Source organism: Thamnophis elegans, chromosome 2 (genome assembly GCF_009769535.1).
Source record: "Thamnophis elegans isolate rThaEle1 chromosome 2, rThaEle1.pri, whole genome shotgun sequence".
NCBI lineage: Eukaryota > Metazoa > Chordata > Lepidosauria > Squamata > Colubridae > Thamnophis > Thamnophis elegans.
Genome location: NC_045542.1, coordinates 166,089,573 through 166,103,882, shown reverse-complemented (window position 1 = coordinate 166,103,882; position 14,310 = coordinate 166,089,573). Strand labels below are relative to the sequence as shown.

The window sequence follows — 14,310 nt, the reverse complement described above, 5'->3', positions numbered from 1 at the left end:
CAGGCAGCTTAGCACGGAGCCCTGTGAAAGTGTGCCGTTTTCATCACACCATCAGCTCTGCCACCAACTGACTCACATGATGATTGCAGTGTCCCAGAGTCATGTGATCCCCTTTTGCAAGCAAAGTTAATGGGGAAACTGGATTCACTTAACTATGTTTACTAATTTAAGAACTGTAATGATTTCACTTAACAAATGTGAAAAAAGTCGTAAAAAGGGGGAAAAGTCGCTTAACAAATTTGTCACTTAACAACATAAATTTTGGGCTCAATTGTGTATAAATTGAGAACTACCTGTATTCATATGACCATTATAATGACCTGTCACAAACTTGAAATTTTATAAGGCTTAGGCCAAGGTATTTAATAGGGCTTATCAAAACACCTTTCAAAATAATGGAGAAAACTTGGCAGAATTTCACTAGGAAATTTACACTCATTACCTATACTATTTTGCCTCCCCTACCTCTCCTTAATTTTTATTCATTCTTTTTATTTTTAAGAAAATAAGATGCAGGAGAACAAGGAAGGGTTCAGGGATAAAGAGAGAAGACAGGAGTTTGCACAACCAATTGAAACAAAAGAGCACAAAAGAAATCTGTCAAAAAAAGAGGAGCTTGACTTTCCCATCCACTGAAATTCAAGAGTTTCTTCTCAGAAAAGATCAAAACGAAAAAATAAATGTGGAAAGTGTGGAAATGTTTGGAGAGGACTCAGTTTCATATGAACATTATACAGTTCACACTAACAAAGAGGATCTATGCCAAAAGGATGAAAAATACTGCAATTGGACTTCTAACCTTTCCTTACGTGGTAAAGTCAACCTTGGAAATAAAGTATATAAAAATACAGAAATACATGGAAAATGTTTCAGTGAGAGCAGTTCCTCTGCTCCCAGTGAAGGAATCGACTTAGGGGATCAACCGTATAAATAACTCTTTCAGGCAGCTTGATAATTTTAATTCCCATTAAAAAAAAACCACATGAAGGAAAACTTTATAAACCTTATAAACGTGAAGAGTGTGGAAAGAGGTTTTCCTGAAACATTCAACTGGCTTCGCATCAGAGAATCCATACACGGGAGAAGTCATATGCATGCATGCATAGAGTATGGAAAACCTTCAGATTAGTCACCACCAAAAGAGCCACACAGGAATGAAACCATATAAGTGTATAGAATATAGAAACAGCTTTCCTCAAAATATTCAACTCATTTCTCAGATAAGACCCTACAAAGTGGTGAAACCATATAAATGTCAAGTGCACAGGAAGAGCTTTGCCTGTAACTTTCAACTGAATTCCCATCAAATGATCCATACAGGGGAGAATGGAAAGATATTTAAATTGATCCATGAGTTTTATTCCCATCAAAAGAGCCACATCAGTATGTACAAATGTATGAAAAGTGAGTATTTCCCTTGCCTTGCATAAAAGGATCCACCCAGGAAAAACCATGTAAGTGCCTGGAGTGTGAAAGAGCTTCAGTATGAACAGTACCTTTCAATACCGTAAAAGAATCCACACAGGAGAGAAACCATATACTGTAAATGAACTGAATGTGAAAAGAAATTGATTAGAATCGGCACCCTTACTTGCCATAAAATAATCCACATGGTGGAAACCATATGAATGTAAAGGGTGTGTGAAGATTTCAGTACTATTCCAGGAAATATATTTGGAGAAATTCTTTCAATGTTGCCCTTCATTCCTGTCCCTGGTGTGGTTAATGAGCAGGCAAATCTCCACCATACACTCCCTTGTCATCTGCTTAGCCTACAGATCCCATTCCAGACTACCAGTTTAAACATATCGAATATATATCTTCTGATTTAGCCAATATTAGAAACATGAATCTAGGATAATAACCCAGAATTCTCCATAGAAGGAATGACCTCTTAATTTCTTTTCCAGATTTATCGTTTCTCCCTCTCTCTCCAGCCATCTCAGAATTAGGCTCTGGATGATGGGACAAACCTTGTAGAAGGTGGCCAAGAAAATGTCACTAAGATGATACATATGTGCAAAGGTAAATTTGAGGGGGAATTTCCCCTTGCTTTTGAAAGAGTAAAGACCAAATGTGGATTAGCTGAGGTAATTACACCATTTGCATTACCTTGTCTGAAACCGACCATCGTGGCTGCCATCTTGACATTTTAACAACTTGTATGCATTCTGGTAAACAATGAGTTTTCCCCCAATTATCCTCATTATTCAATTTTTCAAAGAATTATTTTTACACTGCCTGAAATTAGACAATTATTCCACCCTGGTTGCATTTCTGAGGTAATATTCTCCTTGAGCAATAAAAAAAAATACGTTTTCTTTAAGTATTTATAATTTTCTTCAGGGCTTCAATTTTTTACAGCTAACCCTTTCACCTCCTCCAGGCCACTCTCTCCTCCCATCCTGGATTTGGGGTAGCTTCTGAATAAAATGGGTTCTTATTCTTCAAAATAATTGCTGAGGGAAACCTTTTTGTGAAAAGTCATGAGGGCAAAAATCATTCAGGTGTGCTTTTATTTTACCAGAAGGAAGACCAACTTTATGCTGCACTTCTGAAACCCGCTTCACAATATTATCATGTTCCTCATATGTGGATTTTTTTTTCTTCAGGATCCTTTGGAGAGAGGGTCTCTTTTCCAAGGCTTCATGTCCAGTCAAGGCTCAGTTTTGAATTAGTTCTTGACAGGGTCACCTATCGGAGACTCCATTTTCTCTATAGTCACTGAATCCAAGTTGAGGGTCTTGCTCTGCCTAAAATGTCCTACTTTCCAGTTTCTGTTCAGAGTGACTTTATTGAAAAGAGAAGCGCTGAGATGCCCGAGTGTCACCTCTTTCCTCCAGGGTATCTGGAGCTTTCAGGAGGGATGTGTGTGTTGTGCATGTATGTATGCTGGGGTTACGAACATAGCATTATGGGTGTGGCATACCTCTGCATGGCCCCCCTGCGCTCCCTCTGCTTTTGGCACTCGAGCCAAAAAAGGTTAGCCGTCACTGACCTAGATGGTTTGGGGTAATATGCTGAAAACTGCTTAGGTCTATAAGACACTGTGAAGTAGTATACAGGTAATCCTCAACTTACAACAGTTCATTTAGTGATAGTTCGAAATTACAACATTGCTGATAAAAGTGACTTATGACCATGTTTCACACTTACAACATTGCAGTAGCCACATGATCACATGACCAAAATCTGGATTCTTGGCAACTGACTCATATTTATGACAGTTGCAGTGTCCTGGCATGATAAGATCCCCTTTTGTGACCTGAGAAGTAAAGTCAATGGGGAAGCCAGATTTACTTACCCACCGGGTTACTAACATAACTGCTGCAGTGATTCATTAAAAAATTGTGGAAAGGTCGTAAAATGGGGCAAAATTGATTTAACAACACTCTTGCTTAGCAATATTAATTGCAGGCTCAATTGTGCTCCTAAGGCGAGGACTAGATGTATAACTGTGACTTAAGTGCTATTCGTTGACCATGTTCAGCAGGAGGCGCCCAGGGGGGCTCGGTTGATGAGCCGTATAAAAGTGAATCCCCCTTCCCCAGTCAGGGAAAAGGCGCGGGCGTCGAAGCCCCGCCTCTGGGGAGGAGAGTCCTGTAAGGAAGGGCGGGGGCCAGCAGTTGCCATCAAGCTGTGGACATCCCATCCACTACGATTTGGGAAGGGGGCTCCGGGCGGACCATATGAGAAGGTGCCACCCAGAGGGAGCGCAGGGTCGAGGTTAGGCAGGCGATGGCGGCGCCGGGCATCTCCCCGGAGCAGCTGGCCAGCAGGCTGGCCGAAGCGGAGGAGCTCCTGGCGGCGCGCGTCTCCGAGCCGGTCCAGGCCCGCTGGCGCTGGGCGGTGAAGCTGGATGAGCCGCCGGACCTGGAGCGCTTCTGCGGGCAGCTGAGCCAAGCCCGGCGCGGCCGGGAGACTCTTCTTGCCCGGAACGCGGCGTTGTCGGAGGCTGAGCAAGAGCGGCTGCAGGGGCTGCTGCGGCTGGAGATGGCTCTCTTGCGCGGCATCCAAGCAATGGCCGAGGCCGCGGATCCGGCCCCTGCTACCACTGGACGGAGGCGCGGGAGGAAGCCCGGCGTGGTGGCGCTGCGGGCGGCTCTGCTGGGACTGGCGGCGGAGCTGGAGGCAAAGGAGGGACCGGGTCTGTCCGGGAACGCCGCGCTCGCTATGCAGCTTGCCCTGGAGGCGCTGCTGGAAAAGCGGCCGGGAGAGGCTGTCCGAGCGCTACTGCGGGAAGATGGGCGCGCCCGGCCGAAGCGGCTGCTGGCTCTCATCCAAGCCCTGCAGGAGGAAGGCTGGGCCGAGCGAGGGGCCGAGCTGCCCCTGCAGGAGCTGCGCCCGCTGCTGGAGAAGACGCTGCGCCTAGTGCGCAGGGAGAGGAGTTGCCAGGACGCTGATCTGGAGAGAGCTGTTTGGGCAGGCCCGCTGGAGGAGAAGGCTCCAAATGGAACCTTGCCAGAAGTCTCCTTAGAGGGGTCAGGACTGGGGCACAGGTCCTCCCAAGAGTTCCCTGCAGAGAGCTCCCCAAAAGATCCCCAACAGGGTCATCTTGCACCAGGAAAGATTATGCTTGCTGACTTCAAGTCTCACCACCATGGACTGCAGGTGGAGATGGGTGCACCCTCTTTGAAGGATGCTCCAGGGAGGAAAGCGGAAGACCTTCAGACTGCTCTCTGGGAAACGACCAGCAGGAAGATGGGTGTGCTGCCATCCGGCTTGTGGGACCAGGGCCCCCGGGAGATGTGCAGCCATCTCCACCAGCTTTGCCGACAGTGGCTTCAACCCGAAAAGAACACAAAGGGACAGATGCTGGACCTGGTGATCCTGGAGCAATTCCTGGCTATCCTGCCTTCAGAGATGGAGAGCTGGGTGCGCGAGTGTGAAGCAGAGACCAGTTCCCAGGCGGTGGCCTTGGCTGAAGCTTTCCTCCTAAGCCAGATGGAGGAAAAGAAGGAAAAGGCAGAAGGTCAGGTGAGAAATCTTCAGTGGGACGTGAAAAAATAACCATATGTTGGGATTCTTATGTTTTTCCATAATAATGTTTTGAAGATGCTAAGGAAAGATATATAAGGCAAATGGTTCCATTGAGGAGACACTGACAATCTGCTTTTATATTTTTCCTGTAAATTCTCCTACTTGCATTTCTTTGCTTCTCCAGGCCCTTCATTTCCTGAGGCCTGACTTGAAGTCCATCTCTGTGAACCCCGAGGGAAAGAGGGATATTCCAGATCTTTCCCAGGAGCTGGTCTTCAGTGCAATCTTCCATGAAGATCAAAGTCAAGACACCTCCTGTGGTAAGAGAAGGTTCCTTAGGGAGAAAGCTGTTGTGTCTCATTATTTTTGGATATCCTTTGCATCCCTATGTTAGTAATGATGTTTCTTAAAATTCTGCTTGTGTCACTTCTACTCACAGAGAATGGAAAGTCCGCATTCATAGGTTCTTCTCCTTTTTCTGATGGAGTTGAAAAAACAGTTGAAGCTCCAACTCAGGTATTATTTATTTTATTTTTATTTACTGGATTTGTGTGCTGTCCATTTCATCTAGAAGTAGGAGGGAAAATGTCAGGGAAGATAGATTACAGGTGGTCCTCAACTTATGGCCACAATTGAGTCCAAAATTTATGTTGCTAAGTAAAATATTTGTTAAGTAAGTTGGCACCATTTTATGACTTTTTTGCCACAGTTGTTAAGTGAATTGTTAGATTTGTTAAGTTAGTAACATGGTTGTTAAATGAACCTGCGTTCCCCATTGAGTTTGTTTGTCGGAAAGTCGCAAAAACTGATGAATGATCACATGACCCTGGGAAACTGCAATCGTCAAAAATCTGAATCCATTGCCAAACATCTGAATTTTGATCATGTGACTACGGGAGTTCTGCAGCAATCATAAGTGTAATAGAGGGTCATAAATCAGGTTTTTTCAGTGTCATTGTAACTTTGACCAGTCATTAATGAACTGTTGTAAGTGAAGGACTATCTGTATATACAGTCTCTTCTGATGGGCTCAATATATATTACTGTACATTGTTTGTAGCAATATAAAATGAGGGTTCAGCTTCAGTAATGCTTAGCTCAACTCTCCTCTCAAAACAATTTTGGATCTGACAAGCCAAAATTGGATTGAGTGTCATCCAAATACTGAATGGCCTTCATAAATCTTATCTTTTAATGAGGTCTCTGCACACTCTTGGGAAACTGTATTTGCATGTGTATTCTCTAACATATTAGAGAAGATCCCAGCTATGCATGCTTCTGCAACTGGCAGGCAAGACGCGAATTAGTGATAAGCCTATCTGTGAATTAATCTAGAAAGATACTTTGATTAATTCACAGAAGGGCCATAAAAGTTATTCAAGCATGGTTTATTTGATTCAGTGGTCATTTTCAACCAATGTTTCTGAGAGACCAATAAATGATACTATTTATCTATAGCTTGCAACCTTTTGTTACATTGAACCACTTGGGCTGATACAAAAGGGAATAGGTGTTCCTTTAAATATCTGGGACCTTTGCTATATAGTGCTTTATAGGTCACAATAATTCTTCAATTTATTACCCCCCCCCCTAAAATCAGATAAAGCAGTACCAGAATCCAGTTCTGCATTTTAAACCAGTTAAAACTTCAAAATGGTTTTAAAGAGCAGCCCTAAGTTCACAAATGACTGAAGGGCTTCCCAATCTAGGAAAGGATACAAATGGCACATGAGTTGAAGTTTCTACAAAGTCATTTCTGGTCATTGAGAAGTCACTCAGGTTGTACCCAACCTTGAAAGGAGATGTGCCACCCTATCCAAGATCAGAGGTGACATATCTCCAGATCTGAGTGGCTGCGGATCTAAACAGATTTAGACATTGTTTCCTGAGACAATATGCTTCGTCCACAAATGTTACCACATTGGTCAAATGCTGCCAACTCTGGAATTTTTTTACATCAGGTTTTTAATCCTGCAGCGCATGTCCCAATGATGGTTTTTCAAAAGGCGACTGGATTTTTTCCCCCCTTGAAGACATTTTGCTTCTCAGCCAAGAAGCTTCTTCAGCTCAATTCTTCACCCAACTTCTTGGATGAAAGCGAAACATTTTCCGGGGGGGAGGGGGGGGAGAGTCCAGCTGCCTTTTGAAAAAAGCACCTTTGGGACAACCATGACCTGAATGACTGAGAATCTCCATAGACATCCTGCAGAGTATGCCTTTTTAATTCATTGTAAATCTTTGGGGATTCTAGAAACTGAAAAGAGAATTTATGACACTTTGGGGAGACGGTAAGCTAATAACTGCATCTATGAGAACTGATGCCTGGTTTTTAAGTGAATTGCAATGGTCATAAGTGTGAACCCATTGTTTGTTATGGGAATGGTTTTGTCGAAAACTGAAATAAGTGCTGGTTTTTGGTAAAACTATCATAAGCCATGGTTATATGACTGCTGGATGCTACAAATGGCAATAAATGCAGTCATGTTGCTGTGGGCCCGAAATATGGTTATGTGACCATGTGGTGGGAGGGGCATATCGGAACATTAATTGTGCGTCCCCTTTTTCAGGTAGATTGTAACTTAGGTTGTAAGTCAAGGCCTATCTGTAAATATCTCCAGATCTGGATGATTACAAACTGAAGCTTGACTGAAACAGATCTAAATACTCCTCAGATAATCTACTTCATCCACCAATCTTACTTCAGTCAAACGCAGTGAACTCTTGACAGCTTTTTCACATCAAATTTTTACCCCTGCCGAAAGTGTCTATTTAACCCACTCTAAATCTTTTTTGCTTTGGGATTCTCAAATCAAATGGAGTGAATTTGCAAATAAAATTTGGTTGCTCATAGGGATATGCCTGTTTGCAGATTCTTGTCTCTTTAGAGGAGGTGGCTGTGTGTTTCTCTGAGGAGGAATGGTCTCGGCTAGATCCTGTTCAGAAAGACCTGCACAGAGAAGTCATGCTGGAGAACTCCAGAAATGTGGCCTTTTTGGGTAAGGCCCCCTGCCCTGCCTCCCAGATGCTTAGAAGAAATACTTTATGAATAATTAGAGCCAGGTTTTTTTTTCTTTTAAAAGTTCATAAAGTGATCTCACCTGGCTAGGAAAAGGAGGGGTACTGTCATCTTACCATTAAAAATTTCATTTAATGGCACTAGATGTAAATGTTATTATGTTGACTTTCTGTATCCCAAATTCTTCCCTCTTTTCACTATATACATGTTCTTTCCCCAGTTAATAGCAAGTATTTCAAGATAAGCAAAAAAATTAGATGTAGTTAGCACAACTCCTTGCTCCCATTCTCCACTTCTGCAATAAATATTACAAGCTTCTTGTCCCTGATTCCTCACTTTCTTAAACTGAATTCTAGCTGTGAGTAGAATTCCATAAGTGAAATTAATTAAAGTGCTCCTTTATTTAAATAAGTGGATTTTGTGACAGTTTAAGAAACTCATAAAATAGAACTGTTGTATTATTAGGTTCCACCACAAAACCACGGTAGACTAAAGTGCGTGTGACTAAAGCGCGGTGACAAAACCGCACCATCAAAACCGCGCGACAACAGCGCGCAGACAACAGCGCGCTGACAGAAGCGCGCTGTAACATAACTCTAAAAATAACCCTAAACCTAACCCTAAACCTAACGCTAAACCTACCCTAAACCTACCCTAAACCTAACCCTAAACCTAACCCTAAACCTTACCTTAAGTGAAATCGCGCTTCTGTGGGCGCGCTGTTGTCGGCGCGCTGTTGTGGGCGCACTTTTGACATCGCGCTTTTGACATCGCGGTGTTGTCGGCGCGCTTTAGTCTACCGAGGTTATGTCGTGCCACGGTATTATTATATTGTGCAGTTTTCTTCATATTAGTGTTATAATAACCTGTCACTCAAAATCCAACTTTTTTAAGGCTTTGATCAGAGTATTTAATGTTGGTCAGCAGAACACCTTATAAAACAGCAGAGAATCCTTGGCAGATTTTCACTAGGAAATTTATACTTGCCTCCTATGCTATGAATTATTAGTTTGCTTCCTCTACCTTACCTCAATTGTAGTTCATTCTTTTTCTCTTAAGGAAATAATCTTCAAGAGAACAAGGAAGCTGTCCAAATGTTCAGAGATGAAGAGAGAAGAAAGACGTTTTCATACCCAATGAAAACAACAGAAAATGAAAGAAATCTGTCAAACAATGGGAGTAAAAGGAGCCCAACCATTGAAATTCAAGACTTTCTTCTCAAAGGAGATCAGAAAGAAAATCTAAAAGTGGAGAATGTGGAGCCATTTGAAAACTTAGATCTATATGAACATTACACAATTCACATTAAAGATCTAGGCCAAGAGGTTGAAAAAAGCTACAATTGGACTTCTAACATTTCTTTATGTGGAGAAGCCAAAATGAGAAATAAAGGATATAAAAGTACAGAGAATGGAAAGCATTTAAGTGGGAGCAGTTCTCTTGTTCCCAGTGAAAGGACTGACTCGGGGGGAAAACCATATAAATGCATGGAATGTGGAAAGAGTTTCAGCCAGCGTGGTAATCTCAATTCCCATAAAAAAATCCACACAGAGGAGAAACCTTATAAATGTGACGAGTGTGGAAAGAGCTTTACTCAGAAGGTTAATCTTAATTCCCATAAAATGATTCACACAGGGGAGAAACCATATAAGTGTGAAGAGTGTGGAAAGAGCTTTACCCAAAATATTCAATTGACTTCACATCAGAGAATCCATACAGGGGAAAAGCCATATACATGCATGGAGTGTGGGAAAACCTTCAGGTGGAGCACTCAACTTACTTCCCATCAAAGGATCCACACAGGAGAAAGACCATATAAATGTATGGAGTGTGGGAAGACCTTCAGTGAGAGCAGTTCCCTTACTTTCCATAAGAGGATCCACACAGGGGAGAAACCATATAACTGCATGGAATGTGGAAAGAGCTTCAGCATGAGCAGTTCACTTACCTACCATAAAAGGATCCACACAGGGGAAAAGCCATATAAGTGCTTGGAGTGTGGAAAAAGCTTTACACAGAACATTCAACTTACTTCACATAAAATGATCCATACAGGGGAGAAGCCATACAAATGCACAGAGTGTGGCAAAAGCTTCAATACAACCAGCAACCTTGCTTGTCACAAAAGAATCCACACTGGGGAGAAACCATACAAATGTATACAGTGTGGAAAGAGTTTTACTCAAAATATTCAACTGACTTCTCATGTAAGGATTCACACAGGGGAAAAACCATATGAATGTAAAGAGTGTGGAAAGAGCTTTACTCAAAAGATTCAGCTTACCTCTCATAAAAGGATCCACACAGGAGAGAAACCATATAAGTGCAGGAGATGTGGAAAGAGTTTCCGTAATAATGGGTCCCTTACTCTTCATGAAAGGATCCACACTGGAGAGAAACCATATACATGCATAGTATGTGGAAAGAGCTTCAGCCGGGGCAGTCATTTTGCTTCCCATAAAACAATCCACACAGGAGAAAAGCCACATAAATGCCTTGAGTGTGGAAAAAGTTTCCGTGAAAACACTTCTCTTACTATTCATAAAAGAATCCACACTGGGGAGAAGCCGTATAAATGCTTGGAATGTGGAAAGAGGTTCCGTGAAAATGGTTCATTTACCTCTCATAAAAGAATCCACACAGGGGAGAGGCCATATAAATGCATGGAGTGTGGAAAGAGCTTCACAACGAGCAGTAATCTTACATCCCATATGAGGATCCATTTAGGTATGAATGTGTATTTTTAGATAAGAATGTATGTATGTATGTATGTATGTATGTATGTGTGTGTGTGTGTGTGTGTGTGTGTGTGTGTATGTATATTTATTTGGCTCCTGAGTATATAATGTATATTCCTGAAAAGGTACTTTTCTCACTGTGAAATCCTGATTGAAAATTCTGTGGGTGTCCAAAAAGTATGGTCAAAAAACTGCTTGGTTTTTTTTTTGTAAGTTGCACATGCAATGCACATAAAAAAGGCAGAGCTTGTGTCACACAGTTATGGGTGCCCTGTCTTTAAAAGTTTTGTCATTTTACAGTTCCAGCTATGTGGCACATCAATAAGAGAAAATCCTTTTTTTCAGAAATATGGAATTGAAAATGCTTGGAAAGTCCAGCTTTGCTCCAAAAACCAGTATAACCAGCATCTTATTCATCTTTGGATAAATTTGACATTGTGTGCTATTTCAATTTATTGAAATGGGGTGATCATACAATTAATCTCATATATTGTATCTGTCTTACACTTCTAATGAGTTTTTTTTCTTTTTGTTCCAAGTAAAAGACATGCAGGAGAATGAAAACAAAAGGAAGTCAAGCATGTTGACATCACGAATAATGAAACATGAAATGAGAGAAGAGAGATTTGGAAATCATGGGGAATCAAAATAAAGAAAATGCAAATAAGGGATACCTTTCAAAGAACATTGGCAGAAGTTCTTCATGTCTGAAGATATGGCCCAGATGTGGCTACTGATCTGATACAATCACAGAAGAACAAGAAGAGAACTGCCTTTTGTAGTTATTTTTGTGTGGAACAAAAATCAAAGAGAAATTAGAATCAGAGAGTGGAACTGAGGCAACTACAATGAACAGATAGTAGGGAACAATTTTAGTCAACAATTCCTTTTTTATTTTTTGTCCCAAGAATCCATCTGGAGAGAAACCAAATATATGTTTGGAGTGTGGAAATTTGCTTCAGGAAGAATTTATAGAATTCCGATGTCTTATATGCATGTGCAAAATACCTTTTTTTTTTGAGCAGCCAGCAGGGCCATTTCTGCCTTTCTGTACTATGATCAGAGCCAGAACAAAATCTACATTTTAAAATAACATTAAAATAGTTACAGAAACTTGTTGGGATTAATTTTTGATCAGGGCTTAATTATTATCTCTCATTTTAGCCACATTGGAAACCGAGATGTGACAAATACTGTAAATAAATAAAATAAATATTTTTTGGAAAGCCATTGAAGCCAGTCCTGAAGGTTTCAGAGTTGACATTGGCTTGAAAGTGTTTTCTCAAACAGTGCTCAGCCACGTTGCTGCTCAAATTGAATAAAAGTCACTGGTTTGTTCAGTATCATCAGCATTTTTATCACACCATATTTCACTGAATGTCTTACCTTTCTAGGGCTCTGTGCTCACTTGTGATAATCCTTTGAGCATTGCTGAAGGCAGTGAGATTGCAGGGAACGTCTTGCCAGGATGGAGGTTCTGACATGACTGTCTAGTCATGAGAAGGAAGATATGGGCTTGTGTTGAGGAAGAAAAATGGGAACGCAAAGCTTTCCATTCAGGTTCTTTGAATCCTGAAAGTGGAAAAAAACAGATCAGTTGTTCCTTGCTGCCTAGTTCCCTGAATGCACAGCTCAGGCAAAGTGAAAGCAGAGCTCTAGACCTCCAGCACTGCCTCCAGGAAAATGTCCAGAATCCCCAGGAAGCAGGACATGGGGGAGCCCTTCATTCCCATTATATGATTCAGCTGTGCTTGTGTCGGGTGGGGAGTGCGGTTGAAAGGAAAGTCCAATGCTATAAAGAACAATATTGCCTAAGAACCTAGAATGTAAAATCTATGAATCAAGTTAAGCTGGACGAACATTAATTATCTTGGGAATCAGTAAACTAAAGTGGATGGGAATGAGAAAATTTAATTCAGATGACCATTATATTGATTACTATGTAAAAAAAGTACATCTTAAACTTAGTAATAGAGGGGACAAGGATAAAACAGTATCAGAATATGTAGGAATGATATTGGCTGAAGATGGAAAAATGAATAAAGAAATTAGCATTCAAAGAAGCATCTCATACCAAGCATATTCATGCCCACTTTATGTTACCAATGCCAAACATGGACACTTGAAATAGAACATCAGTGAAAGTTAGTTATCATGGAAATAAGATGTCTGAGGAAAGCTGCCAGAGTGACCAGAAGGGATAAAATAAAAAATGAGATTATAAGAGAGAGAATTGGAATAGAACTAATCAAACTATATATAAGAAAAGCAAGTTAAGTGGTTTGTTCACTTGGAGAGAAAGTCTTGGGATTCTATACCATACAAGGTATATAAAAAAAGAGAAGGCCAAAGAACACGAGGTGGACGCAAAAGAAGATGGAGAGAGAATATCAAAGACATGCTAAAACAGCATCAGATAACAATGGTTGAGGCCACCAGAAGTGCAAGAGACAGAACTTTCTGTATCTCAGTAGATTTGAGAGGAGTTTTTCATTTGCTTAGAAGTGTATAAGTAACCAAATGCAGATCTGCAATACCATGTCTAAAACTGACCAGGTAAGTTTACCACATACTAAAAATAGGTGGTTTCCGTCACATGATCATGGCCACCATCTTGACTTTGCAGGTACCTGAGTAATGCTGACTCTCCCCCTCCCCCATCTTTATATTTATTTTACCTCAGGTCCTTTTGTTCCTTTGAGATTTTTTGAATATTTAGGCTGTTTCAAATACTCAGTTCTTAGGCCTCTGAGGCGATGCATCTCTCTTTAGGAGCATTTCAGTTCTTTCTTTTCCAAAAAATATGATGAATGCATCTCCTTGATGTATTAGATCAATGGTTCTCAACCTGTGGATCACGACCCCTTTGGGGGTCGAATGACCCTTTCACAGGGGTCGCCTAAGACCATCGGAAAACACATATTTTCAAAAAAATACAAAAAGCTTAAAATAATTGTATGGCTGGGGGTCACCACAACATGAGGAACTGTATTAAAGGGTCGCAGCATTAGGAAGGTTGAGACCCACTATATTAGATCAAAATGTTAAGTTCATGTAAGCTGCCATCTTTCTTCTGATTTTCTCCTTTTCAAAGAATTCCTCTTTTACACTCAGTGAACATGGGCCTTTCCAAGTTTAATTTGGTGCAATTTCTGAGGTAAAATTTTGAGATGGGTGTTTCTTCTAGAGCGTGTGTGTGTGTGTGTTTGTTTACATATGTACACATACATAATATATAAACACCCATCTCAAAATTTTTATATATCTATATGCAAACACATATGTATATGTATGGTATGGTATGGTATGGTATGGTATGGTATGGTATGGTATGGTATGGTATGGTATGTATGTATGTATGTATGTATGTATGTATGTATGTATATTCTCTTCTTTAGGTCTCTTCTTGAAATATTTTTCTTCAGGGTTTTAATCCCGTTGAGCTTGAGCCCATTCCTTCACCCTCAAACTCAAGGCCACCATCACTCCGCAGCACAAATGTGGTGCCTTTTGAATAAAACGGCTTCTTCTTCTTCAAAATAATCGCTGAGAGAAATTTCCAGCAGTCAGGCGTGG

At 41.1% G+C, this 14,310-nt stretch overlaps 1 protein-coding gene across 1 annotated transcript in view; it reads left to right on the top strand.

The window, feature by feature from the left end:
• LOC116502537 overlaps positions 1-11,964 on the top strand; it is a 46,200-nt gene extending 34,236 nt beyond the window's left edge. Inside the window, exons 13-19 of the mRNA XM_032208417.1 lie at positions 1,221-1,404; positions 3,695-4,977; positions 5,165-5,300; positions 5,420-5,496; positions 7,850-7,976; positions 9,056-10,723; positions 11,274-11,964. Coding sequence (XP_032064308.1) covers positions 1,221-1,404; positions 3,695-4,977; positions 5,165-5,300; positions 5,420-5,496; positions 7,850-7,976; positions 9,056-10,723; positions 11,274-11,386 — 3,588 coding nt within the window. The 3' untranslated portion in view covers positions 11,387-11,964. The remainder of the gene's footprint in view (positions 1-1,220; positions 1,405-3,694; positions 4,978-5,164; positions 5,301-5,419; positions 5,497-7,849; positions 7,977-9,055; positions 10,724-11,273) is intronic.
• Positions 11,965-14,310: the final 2,346 nt, after the last annotated feature.